General features: G+C 48.1%; 1 protein-coding gene across 11 annotated transcripts in view; it reads right to left on the bottom strand.

The window, feature by feature from the left end:
- Positions 1 to 10,984, bottom strand: part of LOC116954418 (von Willebrand factor A domain-containing protein 5A-like) — a 40,494-nt gene extending 29,510 nt beyond the window's left edge. Inside the window, exons 1-4 of one of the 11 annotated variants that reach the window (XM_032974917.2) lie at positions 10,887 to 10,984; positions 4,168 to 4,259; positions 2,823 to 3,028; positions 449 to 665 (exon numbers count right to left, since the gene is read on the bottom strand). In XM_032974917.2, the coding sequence (XP_032830808.2) occupies positions 449 to 665; positions 2,823 to 3,028; positions 4,168 to 4,210 (466 nt within the window). In that variant the 5' untranslated portion in view covers positions 4,211 to 4,259; positions 10,887 to 10,984. The other 10 variants (XM_032974921.2, XM_076052348.1, XM_076052349.1 and 7 more) reach the window with 10 other exon arrangements.
- Positions 10,985 to 19,963: the final 8,979 nt, after the last annotated feature.

Raw genomic sequence — 19,963 nt, 5'->3', positions numbered from 1 at the left:
TTCAACGTTGCATGACATCACGGTGTCGGAGTGCCGTAAAGATCAGAAGCCAGCTCCAGCCCTCTCTGTGAATGGTGACGAGCTGTGCGCGCGCGCCCGCTCTCCTACTTCCGTGCGGCTGCCGACGTGGACGCGGAGCAACACACAAACTAAAATTTCACATTCACGTCGTTCACGCCAGATAACCGCGCCAGGAGCAGCGGAGCGTATCATCGCTCCGGTGCTCCTGGCGCGGCGGATCCGGGGGGCGTTCCGTCGTTACGCATTGTACGGCCTTGTGCTGTATAACCCACAGCCTTACAACTGCCGAATGTGTTTTTTTTTAAATCTTCCATTCACGCGTCGTCACGTGTGCCCGCTACCTTGCCGCCATGGTCCGCGCGCAGTGGGATGCGATCTAGGGCGGGCGACGATGCTCCGTCGGATGATGAACAAAACGTGCGGGTACCCTGCGGTGAGTAGCGAGGGTTGAGCACCGTGGGCAGACAGAAGCGAACGGCGCCGTCGGGCTCCACTCCGAGCTCCGAGACAAACTCCAGCGACAACTCCGCCTCTTCGCCGGCGCCGAGGTTACCCAGCATGCAGTGGAAGACGTCGCCGCACTCCTTCGACAGCCTGAACGCCCGGCGCCCCATGGCGATGGCGTCGTCGTATTCATCTTCGGCCTGAAACAAAGCGGTCACTCGCACCTTCGCCCGTTTGAGGTTTACCCGCTCCCTCGCCTTAAAAACTCACCTCGCTGTTCCACCAGCTCAGCCCACGACTGCACCCCCCCCCCTCCCCCTTAATCTCCCCCTCATCACCAGCACCACCGTGTTTCCGTTCGTTCCTTGCTCAGACCGCTTGCTCTGGTGAGGGTTGTGGCGGCAGTATGTCGAGTTGGCTGGTCCAGACCTCCCTTTCCCTGGTGACAGACTCTAGCCCAACTTTTCACTACACTATGCACGACACTATACACTACTACACTATACACAGACTCTAGCACAACTATACACTACACTTTTTCTTCTTTGGTTCTTTCGGTAAAGTCACGTAGAATAAGAATAAAATAATAAAAATGATAAAATAAAATAACACAATAATATTCTCATTCTATGTGACTTTACCGAAAGAACCAAAGAAGATGAATACTTGCAGTCACGAAAGCTTTAAATCGAAATTTATACACTACACTATGCACTACTACACTTTACATTACTAGACACCAACTACACTATACGTTACTATACATTGCTTTACACTACTACACTATACACCACTATACACTACTATACACCACTATACACAGACTCCCAGCTCTTCCTGGGGAATTCCCGGGCGTTCCAAGGCCAGCCGACGACGTCGTCCCACCAGCATGTCCTGGGCCGGCCCCCGGGGTCTTCGCCCAGTGGGACGTGCTGCCCGGTAGAGTTTCAGGGGGTTCCCGTTCCCAATTCATATTCTCATTGCTTGGCTGTTACTTCATTAACCCCATTCATTCAATCCATTCATCATCATAAATCGGCCGTCATCAATTTCGCTTTCACCGAATTTTTACGAATGGCAGATTCGCCCCCCTATCGCTTCCTCTCATCTATTTCACTCGCCTCATCTCCACCATTACGTTCACACACAGACACACGCGTCGTTGCGCCATTCGTGATTCTCTGCAAAGCGCCTTCGTCAAGGCGCCCAAGTACATTACGTTACGATGAGAATACATCTGCCCAAGTACATTACGTTACAATGAGAATACATCTGCAAGTCTGTGCTCGCAGATTGAAAACTCATTTCTTCAGAACTGATTTTTGATGTTTAAGTTTGTTGTCCGTCCCCCCCACCCCCCGCACCTCCGCTTTAGCAGGATTTGCTATGTACATCACCAAAGAAGTTCAACATACATGCATAGACGCAACTGAAGGCCATGGGCCTGTCTTGGGGTGAAGCATAGAAAGCTGCTAAAGACCTTCCGGGATGGCGTGGTCTTGTTGCAGCCTTATGCTCCACAGGCAGCGAAGAGGAGTGAGTAAGTAATACATGCATGCATGCAGGCATTACCATCGGCGCGGAGTTATTGTGGGGTTAGATTTTGGTAGTATTATTCAAAGGTCCCCCCATACAGCTTTTAACAGACTGTCGGGGCAAGCGTTGTTAGCGAAGCGATTATTCCAACCGGAATAGCATACAAGGGCATGGTGTGGCCAGCAACACGCCCGGCAGCCTTTGTCTCCCCAACGCCATGCCAGCTGCTTATTTAAAGTCGACCTAGGAGAGCGTAAAGTCCCGTTTGGATATTCGCCAATGTTAGCCACAAGCGGGAATGCAACTCGGCTCGCAGGGTTCGTAGCGCTGTGCACTAACCGCACCCTACCACTCCCCACAGCGTCACTCGCGCGGGCACACACACACACAAAGACAAAGGATCCCTCCCCCCGTACCATAGCCTTAGGGGACTGTCGTGGCAAACGCAGTTAGCGAGCGCACACACGCAAAAGACGCAGATCCCCCCCCCCCCCCCCGTGTAGCCTGAACACTGCTGGGCAAGTGTTGTTAGCGACCACCTATGAAGGCCGGTACGGCACACGAGGGGGTGGGGTGGCCAGCAACACGCCCGGCCACCTTTGTCTCCCCAGTGACGATGTTTTTACACACCGCACCAGGTACTCATTTCAGGCGCAGTCCACCTAGGGGAGGCCCAGGACCGGTTCAAATAACCGTCGCTAGTGTTGGCCGTGAGCGCGAATCGAACTCGGAGTTGCTGGGTTCGTAGTGCTGTGCGCTAACCGCTACACCACCGCTCCTCACACACACACACACACACGCGCGCGCGTGCGCGAACGCACCTCCATTTTTTCCTTCAGCGCCGCGCTCATCTCTCTGTCGGCGATGCGTGCGCGGAACGCGTGCACGGCCGAGTCGTCGTCAAGAGGGAAGAAGAAGGAGGGCTCGATGGGGAAGGCTTCGTCGTTGCGGTAGACCATGGAGGCCTCCACGTCAGCCACGAAGCCCCGCACCAACACCTTCACTGTGATGCTTTTCAGCGGCACCACTGGGGCCGGAGACCGCGTGGGGAAGTAACAAAAGTTAAAAAAAACAAAAACACCTAAAACCTCAGCGGCCGCGGCCTCGTCGCCAGCATAACCGTCACGGTCGGCAACAAGTACGTACGTAATCTATGGTGACATTTTTTTTTGCTAGTACTTACCAACTTTTTAGAGATACCAACAAACCCCTGGTCCGTGTGTCCAGGTGCCCGTTCGGACCAAGTCGTAAGTTCAACCGGCGCGCAATAGATGGCGGTGATGGCATCTACATCTGCAGAATGTGATGAACCGGTGGCATCTACATCTACTGGCGATTATACAACTTTTAAAGCCATTCCCCGTGTTTAGTGTACGCGCGGTACAACGTGTTTGGAATTAACGGGAGTAAAGTTAGACTTACAAACAAACAGACTAACGAATGGGAACTCTGGAACCGAACTCGTTCATAAGTAGAGGAGTCCCTGCATCAAAAAATGATGAAAAAAATAAGAATAGGTTTTACCCCTTTTGGCGTTCCTTGGTCTAACACTGAGACTAGGCCATAAAAAACAATGTCTCTGTTTTAGGCCAATCAGTTTCAAAGACAGTGCGTATATTATGTTTTGCCACAATGTGTAGTTAACGCAGACTTGATGCCTTGCAAATAGAATCGATTTGGTGTTTGAACGTCTAAAAAAAACCTCCTGTTTTATTTGCAGAAATGGTAAAAGCTATTGTTATTTTTATTCATCAAGTATGTATGGTGCATACATCGAACTGCTTTCACACTGCACGTAGCCAACCGTGCTCATCGGAGGTGCGGGAAATGCGGCAAGACCCCGATTAGCGCGCTAGCAGACGCGTTCCTCTCAAGTGCCACGTTAATCGTTCAAGCGAAAACCATCTCCCCCGTCAATAATGCAATAACGATGAGGTTTGGCGATGCAGAATTGCGCACACGCCGTGAGACAGCGGGACAAATCACGGTGGGTACGCCGCCAGCGTTGCTCGCTCACAATTATCACCGTCGCCACACGTACCCAACGTACGTATATGGGGCGACAGCTGCTTACTACTCGAAAGCGCTAGTGGGGGAATCACGCCTACTTTGCTAAAGTACGCGACGGCCGTTTCGACGAGGTCGCGAGCTGCTCACGCGGCTCACCTTTCCGCGAGGACGCATGGTGATAGACGAGGCCACCTTCCATCCTGTCGGCCAAGACGTTCAGTGGCAATATTGGCCTCCTAGTTGGCACACTAAGAGAGAGAATACACACACACACACAAATCAGGCCCAATGTCCATCTTGACTTTGTTGTGCATCGATCTGCATGGTCACTCTTGTGCGGTCACGTCACATAAGAGAAGGTTCAGGTGTTGGGATTTTTTTTTTAATATGGCAATAAGTTACACCTAGCGCTCCAGATTGAAAACTAATTTCTCTAGAACTGTTTTTTAGCGTTCAGTTTGTCGTCGTCATCCCCCCGCCCCGCACCTCATATTAGGGCGGTTGACTACGTACGGTGCGAAAGAAGTTCTACGTACATACCATCAGAATATTTATTTATCCTGGAGGAATCCGATGGAGCGAGGAAGCTCTTTTTCACAGATGTCCACTAGTTCACATACGGCTATCCAGGATGCTTGGGCCAGGGACGATGGGGTAATGACACCTGGAGGTAGATTTGAAATGGCCCTATTGATTGCTATTGCAACTACCACTCAATATGCCCGAAATACATTTAAAGGTGAAATGCGTTGGGTATCACCTACACGTGCCAAAGGGCGGGGCGGGGGGGAAAACCCTACCTGGAACGTACCCGATCCTGTCAGACTTGGCGAGCCAAGCTGTGAGTAACCACCGTGCGTGGAAATGCAAATCTGTACTTAAATAGGCCCTGCAGCAGCAGCAGTAAGAGGCGGAGGGAGGGCGGTGCTGCCATACGCCTGTTCCCATGCAAACCCGTGAACACACAAACCCGTGTACACACAAACACACACAAACCCGTGTACTCACACACACACACACAAACCCGTGTACTCACACACAGAGTACACACACACACACGTACAAACAATGTATACACCACGCATAAACAAACACGTACACTAGTGTGTGTAAATAAAAACAAAGCTCCTTTAACGCGACTTTGGGGGGGGGGGGGTAAGCTCCGATAGCGCACTAAAGGTGTGGGTGGCCAGCACCACTCCCAGCCGCCTTTGTATCCCCAGTGGCGATGTCTACACTACACACCGCACCGTGCTACAACACATTTGAGGTCGAGTCGACCTAGGGGAGGCCCAAACACCGGCTCAGCATGCTCGTGGGTGTATGACACAAACATACGCAGATATGCCCGGACGCCTCCACAGTAGATGCAGTACCGCAGTCTATACAGTACCGCAGTCTATACAGTACCGCAGTCTATACAGTACTACAGTATATACAGTACTACAGTACCGCAGTCTATACAGTACAACAGTATATACAGTACCAGTCTATACAGTACCGCAGTCTATACAGTACCGCAGTCTATACAGTACCGCAGTCTATACAGTACTACAGTACCACAGTCTATACAGTACCGCAGTCTATACAGTACCACAGTATATACAGTACCTCAGTATATACAGTACATACAGTACCGCAGTCTTTACAGTACCGCAGTCTATACAGTACCACAGTATATACAGTAGCACAGTATATACCGTATATACAGTACCACAGTATATACAGTACCGCAGTCTATACAGTACCACAGTCTATACAGTACCACAGTCTATACAGTACCACAGTCTATACAGTACCGCAGTCTATACAGTACCGCAGTCTATACAGTACCGCAGTCTATACAGTACCACAGTATACACAGTATATACAGTACCGCAGTCTATACAGTACCACAGTATATACAGTACCACACTATATACAGACCGCAGTCTATACAGTACCACAGTATATACACTACCACAGTATACAGAGTACTACAGTATACACAGTACTACAGTACCACAGTACTACAGTATACACAGTATTACAGTACCACAGTATACACAGTGCCACAGTATATACAGTACCGCAGCCTATACAGTACCACAGTATATACAGTGCCACATTATACACAGTACAACAGTACTACAGTATATACAGTGCCACAGTATATACAGTACCGCAGTCTATACAGTACCGCAGTATATACAGTACTGCAGTATATACAGTACTACAGTATATACAGTGCTACAGTCTATATAATACCACAGCATACACCGTACTACAGTATACACAGCACTACAGTATACACAGCACCACAGTATACACAGCACCACAGTATATACAGTACCACAGTATATACAGTACCACAGTATATACAGTGCCACAGTATATACAGTGCCACAGTATATACAGTGCCACAGTATATACAGTGCCACAGTATATACAGTGCCACAGTATATGCAGTACTGCAGTAGATACAGTACTACAGTATATAGGTACCACAGTAGATACAGTTCTACAGTACATACACTACTACAGTATATAATACCACAGTATACACAGCATTACGGTATATACAGTGCTACAGTATATACAGTACCGCAGTGTGTACAGTACCACAGTGTATACAGTACTACAGTATACCGTGCTACAACACATTTGAGGCCGAGTCGATCTAGGGGGGGGTGCAGGATCGGTTCCATTAATCGCTCGAATACACAAACACACGAACACTCCCTGCAGAGCTGATCGATCACCTCACACACGAATGTGATCCCGCTTTCCTCCATCGATCCGCTGCCGAATGAAGGAAGGCCTCGCGGGCGTAGGTCGTGTGTCGATTGGTTTGACCATACTTCACCAGTCTGGTCAATGGGGGCGGTCGGTCTAGAGTCTCACCGTGGTCTTACCGTGGTCTAGAGTCCAACTCGGGTTGGTCCAGGTTCGTAAGTGAGGCAGTGGAAAAACACAACAGCGCAAACTAAAATACAAACACCACCCTCCTCCTCCCCCTCAGACTGTACACACATCACCCCACCACGTTCACACATCGCTCGTCTGCTTTGACCATACTTCACCACGCCGGTTCGCGCCCTCCGTGTGTGTTGTTGTAGGGGAGCGGCTGCGCCACGAACCAGGCCCGCTCACGGTCAGCCGCAACACCGACCTCACGGCATTACAGTATCCACGGTTACCCCCCCGCCCTCCTTTAGGTCGACTCGGCCTCAAATGAGTTCCCACCCTCGTGGTGGTGGTGTGAGACGTCGCCACTTGGGGGGGGGGCGTGACAGAAGGCGGCCGGGCCACGGTGCCTGGCCGGGGCCGGGCCACGGTGCCTGGCCGGGGCCGGGCCACGGTGCCTGGCCGGGGCCGGGCCACGGTGCCTGGCCGGGGCCGGGCCACGGTGCCTGGCCGGGGCCGGGCCACGGTGCCTGGCCGGGGCCGGGCCACGGTGCCTGGCCGGGGCCGGGCCACGGTGCCTGGCCGGGGCCGGGCCACGGTGCCTGGCCGGGGCCGGGCCACGGTGCCTGGCCGGGGCCGGGCCACGGTGCCTGGCCGGGGCCGGCCACCCAGCACCTGCGTCAGGGAGGCCCCCCCCCCAAGGCTTTGCCTCCGATGCAGTAATAATAACAAGTCTATGTTACATCGCGCTGTTCATCAAAGACGCCAAAGCGCTGTATATGCAGCAGCACTCGGCATGAAAATATAATGACATTATAAATACAGTACGAAGAAACACATTTACTAAATGAACTAAAGTAAAATTAATAAAGTCACGTAGGTAAAAAATAAAATAACAAAAATCACGACGTTTCGGCCACAACACAAGCGGCCGCTTTACCTACGTGACTTTACCCAATAGAACCAAAGAGTATGGATCATAGCTGTCACGAAAGCTTTAAATCTAGAATTAAAATTAATAAGTGGAAGCGTGTAAAAAAATAATATATTTTAAGACTCTAGGGGTGATGGGGAAGAAGATCCCTATGATATCTCGGATCACCCACAGATCGGAGAAGAAGCTTCGACGTGGAAGCGCAGAGAGAGAGAAATAAATCTGCAATCACCATATCAGAGATGTATAGAGACCGAGGGACCATATCAGAGATGTATAGAGACCGAGGGACCATATCAGAGATGTGGAGACCGAGGGACCATATCAGAGATGTGTAGAGACCGAGGGACCATGTCAGAGATGTGTAGAGACCGAGGGACCATGTAGAGATGTATAGAGACCGAGGGACCATATCAGAGATGTATAGAGACCGAGGGACCATATCAGAGATGTATAGAGACCGAGGGACCATATCAGAGATGTGGAGACCGAGGGACCATATCAGAGATGTGTAGAGACCGAGGGACCATGTCAGAGATGTGTAGAGACCGAGGGACCATGTAGAGATGTATAGAGACCGAGGGACCATATCAGAGATGTATAGAGACCGAGGGACCATGTAGAGATGTATAGAGACCGAGGGACCATATCAGAGATGTATAGAGACCGAGGGACCATATCAGAGATGTATAGAGACCGAGGGACCATATCAGAGATGTATAGAGACCGAGGGACCATATCAGAGATGTATAGAGACCGAGGGACCATATCAGAGATGTATAGAGACCGAGGGACCATATCAGAGATGTATAGAGACCGAGGGACCATATCAGAGATGTGTAGAGACCGAGGGACCATATCAGAGATGTGTAGAGACCGAGGTACTATGTCAGAGATGTATAGAGACCGAGGGACCATGTAGAGATGTATAGAGACCGAGGGACCATATCAGAGATGTATAGAGACCGAGGGACCATGTCAGAGATGTATAGAGACCGAGGGACCATATCAGAGATGTATAGAGACCGAGGGACCATATCAGAGATGTATAGAGACCGAGGGACCATATCAGAGATGTATAGAGACCGAGGGACTATGTCAGAGATGTACAGAGACCGAGGGACCATATCAGAGATGTACAGAGACCGAGGGACCATATCAGAGATGTATAGAGACCGAGGGACCATATCAGAGATGTATAGAGACCGAGGGACCATATCAGAGATGTATAGAGACCGAGGGACCATATCAGAGATGTATAGAGCCCGAGGGACCATAGAGATGTGGAGACCGAGGGACCATATCAGAGATGTGGAGACCGAGGGACCATGTAGAGATGTATAGAGACCGAGGGACCATATCAGAGATGTGTAGAGACCGAGGGACCATATCAGAGATGTATAGAGACCGAGGGACCATATCAGAGATGTACAGAGACCGAGGGACCATATCAGAGATGTATAGCGACCGAGGTGGTTCAGCCGCTTTGTAAGTTAACAAGAGGGGAATCTTTTAAATTTGATTGCTTGTGGGGTTGTGTTGGGGTGTTGGGGAACCTTAAGGCAATAATAATAATGGCATGGAGACCGATGCGGATGTGATATGACGAGAATGGTTTCGAATTTCAGAGGCGTTAAACGGAACGCAAAAGATTCCGCCTCGTCAACATCGCCTCGAACGTCAAAAACGACACTGACATCGCGTGCTGTAAACATTAAATCATCATCATAATAATACTTGGCCTCGATCATTGCCGATGCAGCACCACCAACTCATTGCCATCAACAGCGGATCCCACACACACACACGAGGTGAAGTTGAACAGCGGAGCATGGAGGAGCGGTATGTTAATATTCTAAAAACACGGTAGGTACCCTTTGAGCACTCCTTGCTGAAGAAGACTTCCTTCGCCTGTCCGCGTGATACAGCCGTGTGTGTGTGTACGTGTAGTGTGTGTGTGTACGTGCAGTGTAGTACGTACAGTGTGTGTAGTACGTGCAGTGTACCACTCGCCGTGAGTGTAGTACGTACAGTGTACTACTTGCCGTGTATGTAGTACGTGCAGTGTACCACTTGCCGTGAGTGTAGTACGTGCAGTGTACCACTTGCCGTGAGTGTAGTACGTGCAGTGTACCACTTGCCGTGTGTGTAGTACGTGCAGTGTACCACTCGCCGTGTGTGTAGTACGTGCAGTGTACCACTTGCCGTGTGTGTAGTACGTGCAGTGTACCACTCGCCGTGTGTGTAGTACGTGCAGTGTACCACTTGCCGTGTGTGTAGTACGTGCAGTGTACCACTTGCCGTGAGTGTAGTACGTGCAGTGTAGTACGTACAGTGTAGTACTTGCCGTGTGTGTAGTACGTGCCGTGTACTACTTGCCGTGTGTGTGTAGTACGTGCAGTGTACCACTTGCCGTGTGTGTAGTACGTGCAGTGTACCACTCGCCGTGTGTGTAGTACGTGCAGTGTACCACTTGCCGTGTGTGTAGTACGTGCAGTGTACCACTCGCCGTGTGTGTAGTACGTGCAGTGTACCACTCGCCGTGTGTGTAGTACGTGCAGTGTACCACTCGCCGTGTGTGTAGTACGTGCAGTGTACCACTCGCCGTGAGTGTAGTACGTACAGTGTACCACTCGCCGTGTGTGTAGTACGTACAGTGTAGTACTTGCCGTGAGTGTAGTACGTGCAGTGTACTATTTGCCGTGTGTGTAGTACGTGCAGTGTAGTACTTGCCGTGTGTGTAGTACGTGCAGTGTACCACTTGCCGTGTGTGTGTAGTACGTGCAGTGTAGTACTTGCCGTGAGTGTAGTACGTGCAGTGTACCACTTGCCGTGTGTGTAGTACGTACAGTGTAGTACTTGCCGTGAGTGTAGTACGTGCAGTGTACCACTCGCCGTGTGTGTAGTACGTGCAGTGTACCACTTGCCGTGTGTGTAGTACGTGTAGTGTACTATTTGCCGTGTGTGTAGTACGTGCAGCGTACCACTCGCCGTGTGTGTAGTACGTGCAGCGTACCACTCGCCGTGTGTGTAGTACGTGCAGTGTACCACTTGCCGTGTGTGTAGTACTTTCAGTGTACCACTCGCCGTGTGTGTAGTACGTGCAGCGTGTGTGTATTTATAGGAGTTTCCGGACCATGTGATGATTACAGGCGGGGCTCTGTGATAGGCTCAGCGCATAGAGGGGTGGGCGGCCCTTACAGAGGCCCTAACCCAATTCTCTAGATTTTATTTCACTAAAATAAAAAGACTGTAAACGTTTTTGTTTACTGTTCCAGGTAAGGAGTTTATAGGAGTTTCCGGACCACGTGATAATGATTGACATGGCCCTATGGAGGTGGGGGACAGTCTATAGGGGATGGCCCTTACAGAGGCCGTAACCCAAATCTCAAGATTTTATTTCACTAAAATAAAAAGACTGTCAACTTTTATTTTATTTGACTGTGCTAGGTAAGGCGACCACCGAGCCACGTAACTCTTTTTTTTCAGAAGCGACCTGGCCATCACGTAGGATAGTGCAAGGAAGTGGGCTTATCATTATCATCATTTTGCCAAATTACTCTCAGACGCGTGGTGATGTTGATTCCATAGCTGTCAACCCATACGGTTTATCAGCCCGTGTTCTTGTACAGGGACATTGAGTTTTCAGGTCCATACGGCGTACAGCCGTTTCAATACGGGCAACATTTTTTATGTCTATTTGTCTGTTTCTCCCTTGTGATGGGACTTTGTGGGATGAACGTTGAGATTTGTAAGGGTCACGGGGTGACCAATAAGGTCTGAACTGGTCTGTAACACGGGTAGGGCACTGATAAAAGGGGTTGACAGCTGTGTGATTCTAAATGTGGAGGGGAAATAAACCGGAGGAGCCCGGAGAAAAATCCACGCGACCACGGGGAGAGAAACACGAAAATTTCAAATATACAGCAGCAGGCGTCGGGGTAGGGATCGAACCCATGACCTCCTGCATACCAGACGAAGTAGTTAACATCTAAAACGACTATAAAACAATGCACCCGACAAACGAAATACGTGGTGGTACTTTGTGGGATGAACGTTGAGATTTATAAGTGTCACGGTGTGACCAATAAGGTCTGAACTGGTCTGTAACACGGGTAGGGCACTGATAAAATGGTTGACAGCTGTGTGATTCTAAATGTGGAGGGGAAATAAACTGGAGGAGTTCGGAGAAAAATCCACACGACCACGGGGAGAGAAACACGAAAATTTAAAATATACAGCAGCAGGCGTCGGGGTAGGGATCGAACCCATGACCTCCTGCATACCAGACGAGGTAGTTAACATCTAAAACGACTATAAAACAATGCACCCGACAAACTAAATACGTGGGAAGATAAGCGTTGCTATTCTGGATATATGTGTTATTATCACGTCTTACCCTTGTGAATGACTTCACAGGATATTTAACGTTGACTGTGACTAGCACGGTTGGATGGGTATGGTGCGAAAGAAGTTCAACATACATACGTTCAAATTTCACAATCGATACATGGGTGGTAAGGATCAAAGTTTCAAATCACATTTGTAGACGTGGCTCTATCAAGTACGTATCTTCTGCATATATAGTATGTGTACAGTATTGTGCGTACATTCGATCCTAAATGGTGAGAAATACAAACTCGTGGTATTAATTGGGGGCGGCCAACTCAATCCGAACCTTGAACCTCCTGCAGCAACAATGACACGACTGTCAACCCCTTATGAGTGCCCTAACTCATCACAGACCAATTCTGATCGTATTGGTCACCCCGTGCCCCTTATAAATCTCAACGTTCATCCTATAAAGTCCCATCACAAGGGAGAAACACAATCACCACTAGTACACTCACCACTAGTACACTCACGACTAGTACACTCACCACTAGCACACTCACCACTAGTAGACTCATCACTAGTACACTCACCACTACACTCACCACTAGTTAACTCACCACTAGTACACTCACCACTACACTCACCACTAGTACACTCACCACTACTACACTCACCACTAGCACACTCACCACTAGCACACTCACCACTAGCACACTCACCACTGCACTCACCACTGCACTCACCACTAGCACACTCACCACTACACTCACCACTAGTGCACTCACCACTAGCACACTCACCACTAGCACACTCACCACTAGTTAACTCACCACTAGTACACTCACCACTAGTACACTCACCACTACACTCACCATTAGTGCACTCACCACTAGTACACTCACCACTAGCACACTCACCACTAGTACACTCACCACTACATACCTGTCACACCCTTATCAGTGCCCACCTGATCACAGACCAATTCAGAACTTATTGGTCACCCCGTGCCCCTTATAAATCTCAACGTTCATCCTACAAGGTCCCATCACAACGGAGAAACACAAACACGCAGACAAAAACATTATGTCACTAATAAGTGTTTTCTTGTTGCCCGCATTGAAACAGGCTGTGCGCCGTGTAGACCTGAAAACTCAATTTCCCTGTTAAAAAATACGGGGTTATGCAATTAGTGGCGTACGTTGGTTCTGGATGTTGCAATCAGGGCCAGATTAAGATTGTTTAAGCCCCTGAGGCTACAGGTACTGTTGAGCCCCCCCCCCCCCCCCCCGTGATATTTTCAAAAGGAAAATAAAGTTTAAACAAAAAATACATTTCATTTTTACAAAGCTAACAACAAATTAAATTCAGCATTCACAAATGAAATTACTTTTCACTTCATCTCTGGAGGCCCCCCAGCTGATGGAGGTCCCAGGGATGACAGCCCCTAAAGCCTCCCCCCCCCCCCCAACGCCTTCATCCGGCCCTGGTTGCAATGGGAATTTTCTCGGAGCACCTTCATGTGGCATCTACAGACGGTGGGGAGGAGGAGGAGGAGGTGGGGTGCAAGAACGACTCCACGACATTGAAACATTTGCATGAGGCGAGGTTGCTGAGTTAAATGTGTGTCTGTGACGCGGAGATGCTTCGTAAAAATTTACCTTAAAACGCTACGACCTCCAAAGGACGTTTGCCAAGAAGTCACGGGTCGTGTGAGCGTAGACTTTACATTCTCCTTCCGAAGGGCTTGTCATTTGCATACAAGTCATCCCCCCCCGCCCCCACCAGCACCTCCGTTTAGCACGGTTGGTTACGTACGGTGCCAAAGAAGTTCAACATACATTGACTCATAGACTCGCACAGAGAGCCATATATTCGCAGAGACCCATAGACTCGCACAGAGACCCATACACTCGCACAGAGACCCATAGACTCACACAGAGACCCATCGACTCACACAGAGACCCATAGACTCACACAGAGACCCTTAGATTCACACAGAGACCCATAGACTCACACAGAGACCCACGGACTCACACAGAGACCCATAGACTCACACAGAGACCCATAGACTCGCACAGAGACCCATAGACTCGCACAGAGACCCATAGACTCACACAGACGCATAGACTCACAAAAACCCATAGACTCACACAGAGAGCCATAGACCTGCACAGACTCACACAAAGACCCATAGACTCACACAGAGACCCATAGACTCGCACAGAGACCCATAGACTCGCACAGAGACCCATAGACTCACACAGAGACGCACAGACTCACACCAAGACCCATAGACTCGCACAGACACCCATAGACTCGCACAGAGACCCATAGATACACAGAGACCCATAGACTGACTACAGAGACCCATAGACTAACTACAGAGACCCATAGACTCACACAGAGTCCCATAGAGTCACACAGAGACCCATAGAGTCACACAGAGACCCATAGACTTGCACAGAGACCCATAGACTCGCACAGAGACCCATAGACTCACACAGAGACCCATAGACTCACACAGAGAGCCATAGACTCGCACAGAGACCCATAGACTCACACAGAGACCCATAGACTCGCACAGAGACCCATAGACTCGCACAGAGACCCATAGACTCGCACAGAGACCCATAGACTCACACAGACGCATAGACTCACAAAAACCCATAGACTCGCACAGAGAGCCATAGACTCGCACAGACTCACACAAAGACCCATAGACTCACACAAAGACCCATAGACTCGCACAGAGACCCATAGACTCGCACAGAGACCAATAGACTCACACAGAGACGCACAGACTCACACCAAGACCCATAGACTCGCACAGAGACCCATAGACTCGCACAGAGACCCATAGATACACAGAGACCCATAGACTGACTACAGAGACCCATAGACTCACTACAGAGACCCATAGACTCACACAGAGACCCATAGAGTCACACAGAGACCCATAGACTCACACAGAGACCCATAGACTCACACAGAGACCCATAGACTCGCAGAGACCCATAGACTCGCACAGAGAACCATAGACACACAGAGACCCATAGACTCGCAGAGACCCATAGACTCACACAGAGATCCATAGACAAAGTTTGTTGAATAGAAAGGGAGTTAACGACGGTAGTTTTTGGCGGGGTGAACATGCGCTTCATGAATAAATTCATGATGTGACTGCATTTCATGTATTCTCATATGGAAATAAATTAACGTTTAAAGATGTAGCGTGGATTTTTTGAAATATAATAGTGAAGCGGGAGCTGATTTCTCGAACAGAGCTCGCGGTTCACAGGTCGATCTACGTTCCCACCCTCGCCTATGGTCACGAGCTTTGGGTAATGACCGAAGGGATGAGACCGCGGGTACAAGGGGCCGAAATGAGGTTTCTCCGCGGGGTTGCCGGGCCTCGCTCTCCGTGATCCGGCGTGGAGCTCTGTAATCCGGGCGAGCGCCTCAAGAGCCGAGCCGCCGCTCCGGATCGAGAGGAGCCAGTTGAGGTGGTTCGGGCTGCCCCCCCCCCGGTAGACTCCCCCTGGAACTCTAGCGGGCAGCAACGTCCCACTGGGCGAAGACCCCGGGGCCGGCCCAGGACATGCTGGTGGGACGACGTCGTCGGCCGGCCTGGGAATGCATGGGGAATTCCCCAGGAAGAGCTGGGAGTCTGTGTATAGTAGTGGATAGTGTAGTAGTGTATAGTGTAGTAGTGTAGTGCATAGGGTGGTAGTGTATAGTGTAGTGTATAGTGTAGTGCATAGGGTAGTAGTGTATAGTGTAGTGTATAGTGTAGTGTATAGTAGTGGATAGTGTAGTAGTGTATAGTGTAGTAGTGTAGTGCATAGGGTGGTAGTGTAGTGTATAGTGTAGTGTATAGTGTAGTGCATAGGGTAGTAGTGTATAGTGTAGTGTATAGTGTAGTGTATAGTAGTGTATAGTGGAGTAGTGTTCAGTATGCATTCACACCTGATGACGGTTGCTTGTGTTGCAATCAAAACGTCGTATTCTATTATTTACTTTATTTTCTTTCTACGTGACTTTACCTAAAGAACCGAAGAATAATTACTGCAGTCACGAAAGCTTCAAATCAAGTTTTTAGTGTAATAGTAATGTAGAGCTAGAGTCTTGTAGTGTATGTGTGTAGTAGTACAGTATGTAGTAGTGTATAGTGTAGTCATGAATAGTAATGTATAGTGTAGTGTATAGTGTGGTAGTGTATAGTGTAGTAGTGTATAGTAATGTATAGTAGTGTATAGTGTTGTAGTGTATAGTGTAGTAGTGTATAATGTAGTGTATGGTAATGCATAGTAGTGTATAGTGTAGTCGTGTATAGTACAGTATATAGTGTAGTCGTGTATAGAAATGTATAGTAGTGTATAGTGTAGTAGTGTATAGTGTAGTGTATATAGTAATGCATAGTAGTGTATAGTGTAGTAGTGTATAGTGTAGTGTATACTAATGTATAGTAGTGTATAGTGTAGTAGTGTATAGTGTAGTGTATAGTAATGTATAGTAGTGTATAATGTAGTGTATAGTGTAGTAGTGTATAGTATAGTGTATAGTAGTTTAGTAGTGTATAGTATAATGTAGTGTAGTGGTGTAGTATATAGTATAGTGGATAGTGTAGTAGTGTATAGTGTAGTGTATAGTAGTGTATAGTGTAGTAGTGTATAGTATAGTGTATAGTTGTGTATAGTAGAGTGTATAGTAGTGTATAGTGTAGTAGTGTATAGTAGTATATAGTGTAGTAGTGTATAGTCTAGTAGTGTATAGTGTAGTAGTGTATAGTGTAGTAGTGTATAGTGTAGTAGTGTATAGTAGTATATAGTGTAGTGTATAGTGTAGTAGTATATAGTGTAGTAGTGTATAGTGTAGTAGTGTATAGTGTAGTAGTGTATAGTAGTGTATAGCGTAGTAGTGTATAGTGTAGTAGTGTATAGTGTAGTGTATAGTGTAGTAGTGTATAGTATAGTGTATAGTAGTGTAGTAGTATATAGTGTAGTAGTGTATAGTGTAGTAGTGTATAGTGTAGTAGTGTATAGTCGTGTATAGTAGTGTATAGTAGTGTATAGTGTAGTGTATAGTGTAGTGTATAGTGTAGTAGTGTATAGTAGTGTATAGTCTAGTAGTGTATAGTGTAGTAGTGTATAGTGTAGTAGTGTATAGTGTAGTAGTGTATAGTAGTATATAGTGTAGTGTATAGTGTAGTAGTGTATAGTGTAGTAGTGTATAGTGTAGTAGTGTATAGTAGTGTATAGTGTAGTAGTGTATAGTGTAGTAGTGTATAGTGCAGTGTATAGTGTAGTGTATAGTGTAGTAGTGTATAGTATAGTGTATAGTAGTGTATAGTAGTGTATAGTGTAGTGTATAGTGTAGTGTATAGTGTAGTAGTGTATAGTAGTGTATAGTCTAGTAGTGTAGTGTAGTAGTGTATAGTGTAGTAGTGTATAGTGTAGTAGTGTATAGTGTAGTAGTGTATAGTGTATAGTGTAGTAGTGTATAGTGTAGTAGTGTATAGTGTAGTAGTGTATAGTAGTGTATAGTGTAGTAGTGTATAGTGTAGTAGTGTATAGTGTAGTGTATAGTGTAGTAGTGTATAGTATAGTGTATAGTGTAGTAGTGTATAGTGTAGTAGTGTATAGTGTAGTAGTGTATAGTCGTGTATAGTAGTGTATAGTGTAGTGTATAGTGTACAGTAGTGTATAGTAGTGTATAGTGTAGTAGTGTATAGTATAGTGTATAGTAGTGTAGTAGTGTATAGAGTAGTAGTGTATAGTGTAGTAGTGTATAGTCGTGTATAGTAGTGTATAGTGTAGTGTATAGTGTAGTAGTGTATAGTGTAGTGTATAGTAGTGTATAGTGTATTAGTGCTAGAGTCTGTCGCCAGGGTAAGGGAGGTGTGGACCGCCACTACTCAACTCGCTGCTGCTGCTGCCACCGCGACCCTTACCAGGACAAGCGGACTGAGACACGAACGAACGTGAGCACAAGCTCTCGTTTTCAAAGTGTCGTCTGTATGCCAGCTCTGTTCCTCTTAAAACACACGTAAACGTTTAATTACCTCTAGAAATTAAAGTGAAACTTTAAAAAAATTTGGGAAATGGAAAGTAAACACATTTGAGAACTTGAATATATTTGTGTAAAATAAAAAAAATCGGCTTTCCACCCCCCCTCCCCCAAACAGATTTCCGACAGAAACACGATTTACACGTCAGCTGAACATTTAGTCCAACAGCTTTTTAAGGCAGACAGAATGAAAGTCACAATCTCACTCCGACATCCAAATCTCAACTCGTCCCTTTGCCTCCGGCAACATTTAGCCTGCCGTACTTCAACGACAGATCTCGGGAAATTTTTGCCGCGAACACTGACACCAGCACCTTGAGGTCAAGTCGCTGAGGCTCAACTGGGCAGAATGGGTGCAGCAGTAGGTGCACAGACTGCAGCCTCTGACCCTAAATCCTCCGACCGGGCTTGGGAGCAGACGAATGGGATTGGCTGACAGGTTCAGCCGAACACGTGTGCGTGTGTATGTATGCAAGCCTCAACGTGCACATAGCTTGGCACAAGCACCGTGGTGATGTCACCGCCACTTAGTGGCAAAATGTCGGTTTCTGTTGTTGTTGTTGTAAGCGAGCGGGAGTGATGCGGTTAGCACCCCGAGCTATGAACCCGGCGACCCGAGTTCCGATTCCCGCTTACGGCCAACATGGGTGACGATTACCTTAACCGGTTCTGTACCTCTCCTAGGTTGACTCAGCCTCAAATGAGTACCTGGTGCTATGTGTATAAACATCGTCACTGGGGAGACAAAGGTGGTCGGGCGTGGTGCTGGCCCCCCACCCCCTCGTGTACCGTGCCGGCCTTCATAGGTGCCACTCGCTAACGGCGCTTGCCCCAACAGTCTGTTAAGGCTATACAGGGGGATCTTCGTCTATGTATGCGGTTGTGTGTGCATCTCGATGCGTGCATTGTATGTGTTACATATGTGTGCGCGTCTGTGTGCTGTTGTGTGTGTCTGCGTCTGAAATTCTGTCTGTGTAAGGAGTAGCGTTGGCTTGAGTTTACGCTCTGCGCTGTGAACATGCCAACGGCGGTGATAATTATCCGAGCCGGTTCTTGCCCTCTCCTAGGTCTACCCGGCCTTAAACGAGTGCCCGCTTGCTGTGTCTAGTTGCTATTTGACTTCTTTCGCACCGCACGTAGCCAACCGTGCTCATTTTGATTTAAAGCTTTTCGTGACTGCAGGGATTCATATTCTTGGTTCTTTCGGTAAAGTCACGTAGAAGGGAAATAATAAAAGAATAAAAACATAAAATAATAAAATTATCACGACGTTTCGACTGCAACACAAGCAATCATCATCAGGTGTGAAAACCACAGCAAGAAAATAAAAAACCGCCACTTTTTTCAAACTTTCTTGCTGTGGTTTTCACACCTGATGATGATTGCTTGTGTTGCAGTCGAAACGTCGTGAGAATTTTATTGTTTTATATTTTGTATTATTTTATTGTTTCCCTTCTACGTGGTGACTTTACCGGAAGAACCAAGAATATGAACCGTGCTCATGTCACCGTGTGGGGTCCTTTGCACCGCACGGGCACAACTCTCCGCGCTGCACGCGAAGAGAGGGGTGACGTGGAACTCACGGCCGTCCGTCCGTCCTCAGGCCGGGTGAAGGTGTAGGCCGAAGCCGACCAGTTCCTGGAGAAGCTTCGAGCGCGTGGAGCGAAACGTCGGGGGGGGGGGCGTCACGCCGAAAGACTCGCGGCACGACTGGAAAATGCATCGGAGAAG

This window comes from Petromyzon marinus, chromosome 55, assembly GCF_048934315.1.
Source record: "Petromyzon marinus isolate PM22_M1 ecotype Great Lakes invasive population chromosome 55, UKy_Petmar_22M1.pri1.0, whole genome shotgun sequence".
Lineage (NCBI taxonomy): Eukaryota > Metazoa > Chordata > Hyperoartia > Petromyzontiformes > Petromyzontidae > Petromyzon > Petromyzon marinus.
The sequence above is the reverse complement of the archived record's forward strand: the minus strand, read 5'-3'. Positions and strand labels throughout refer to the sequence as shown.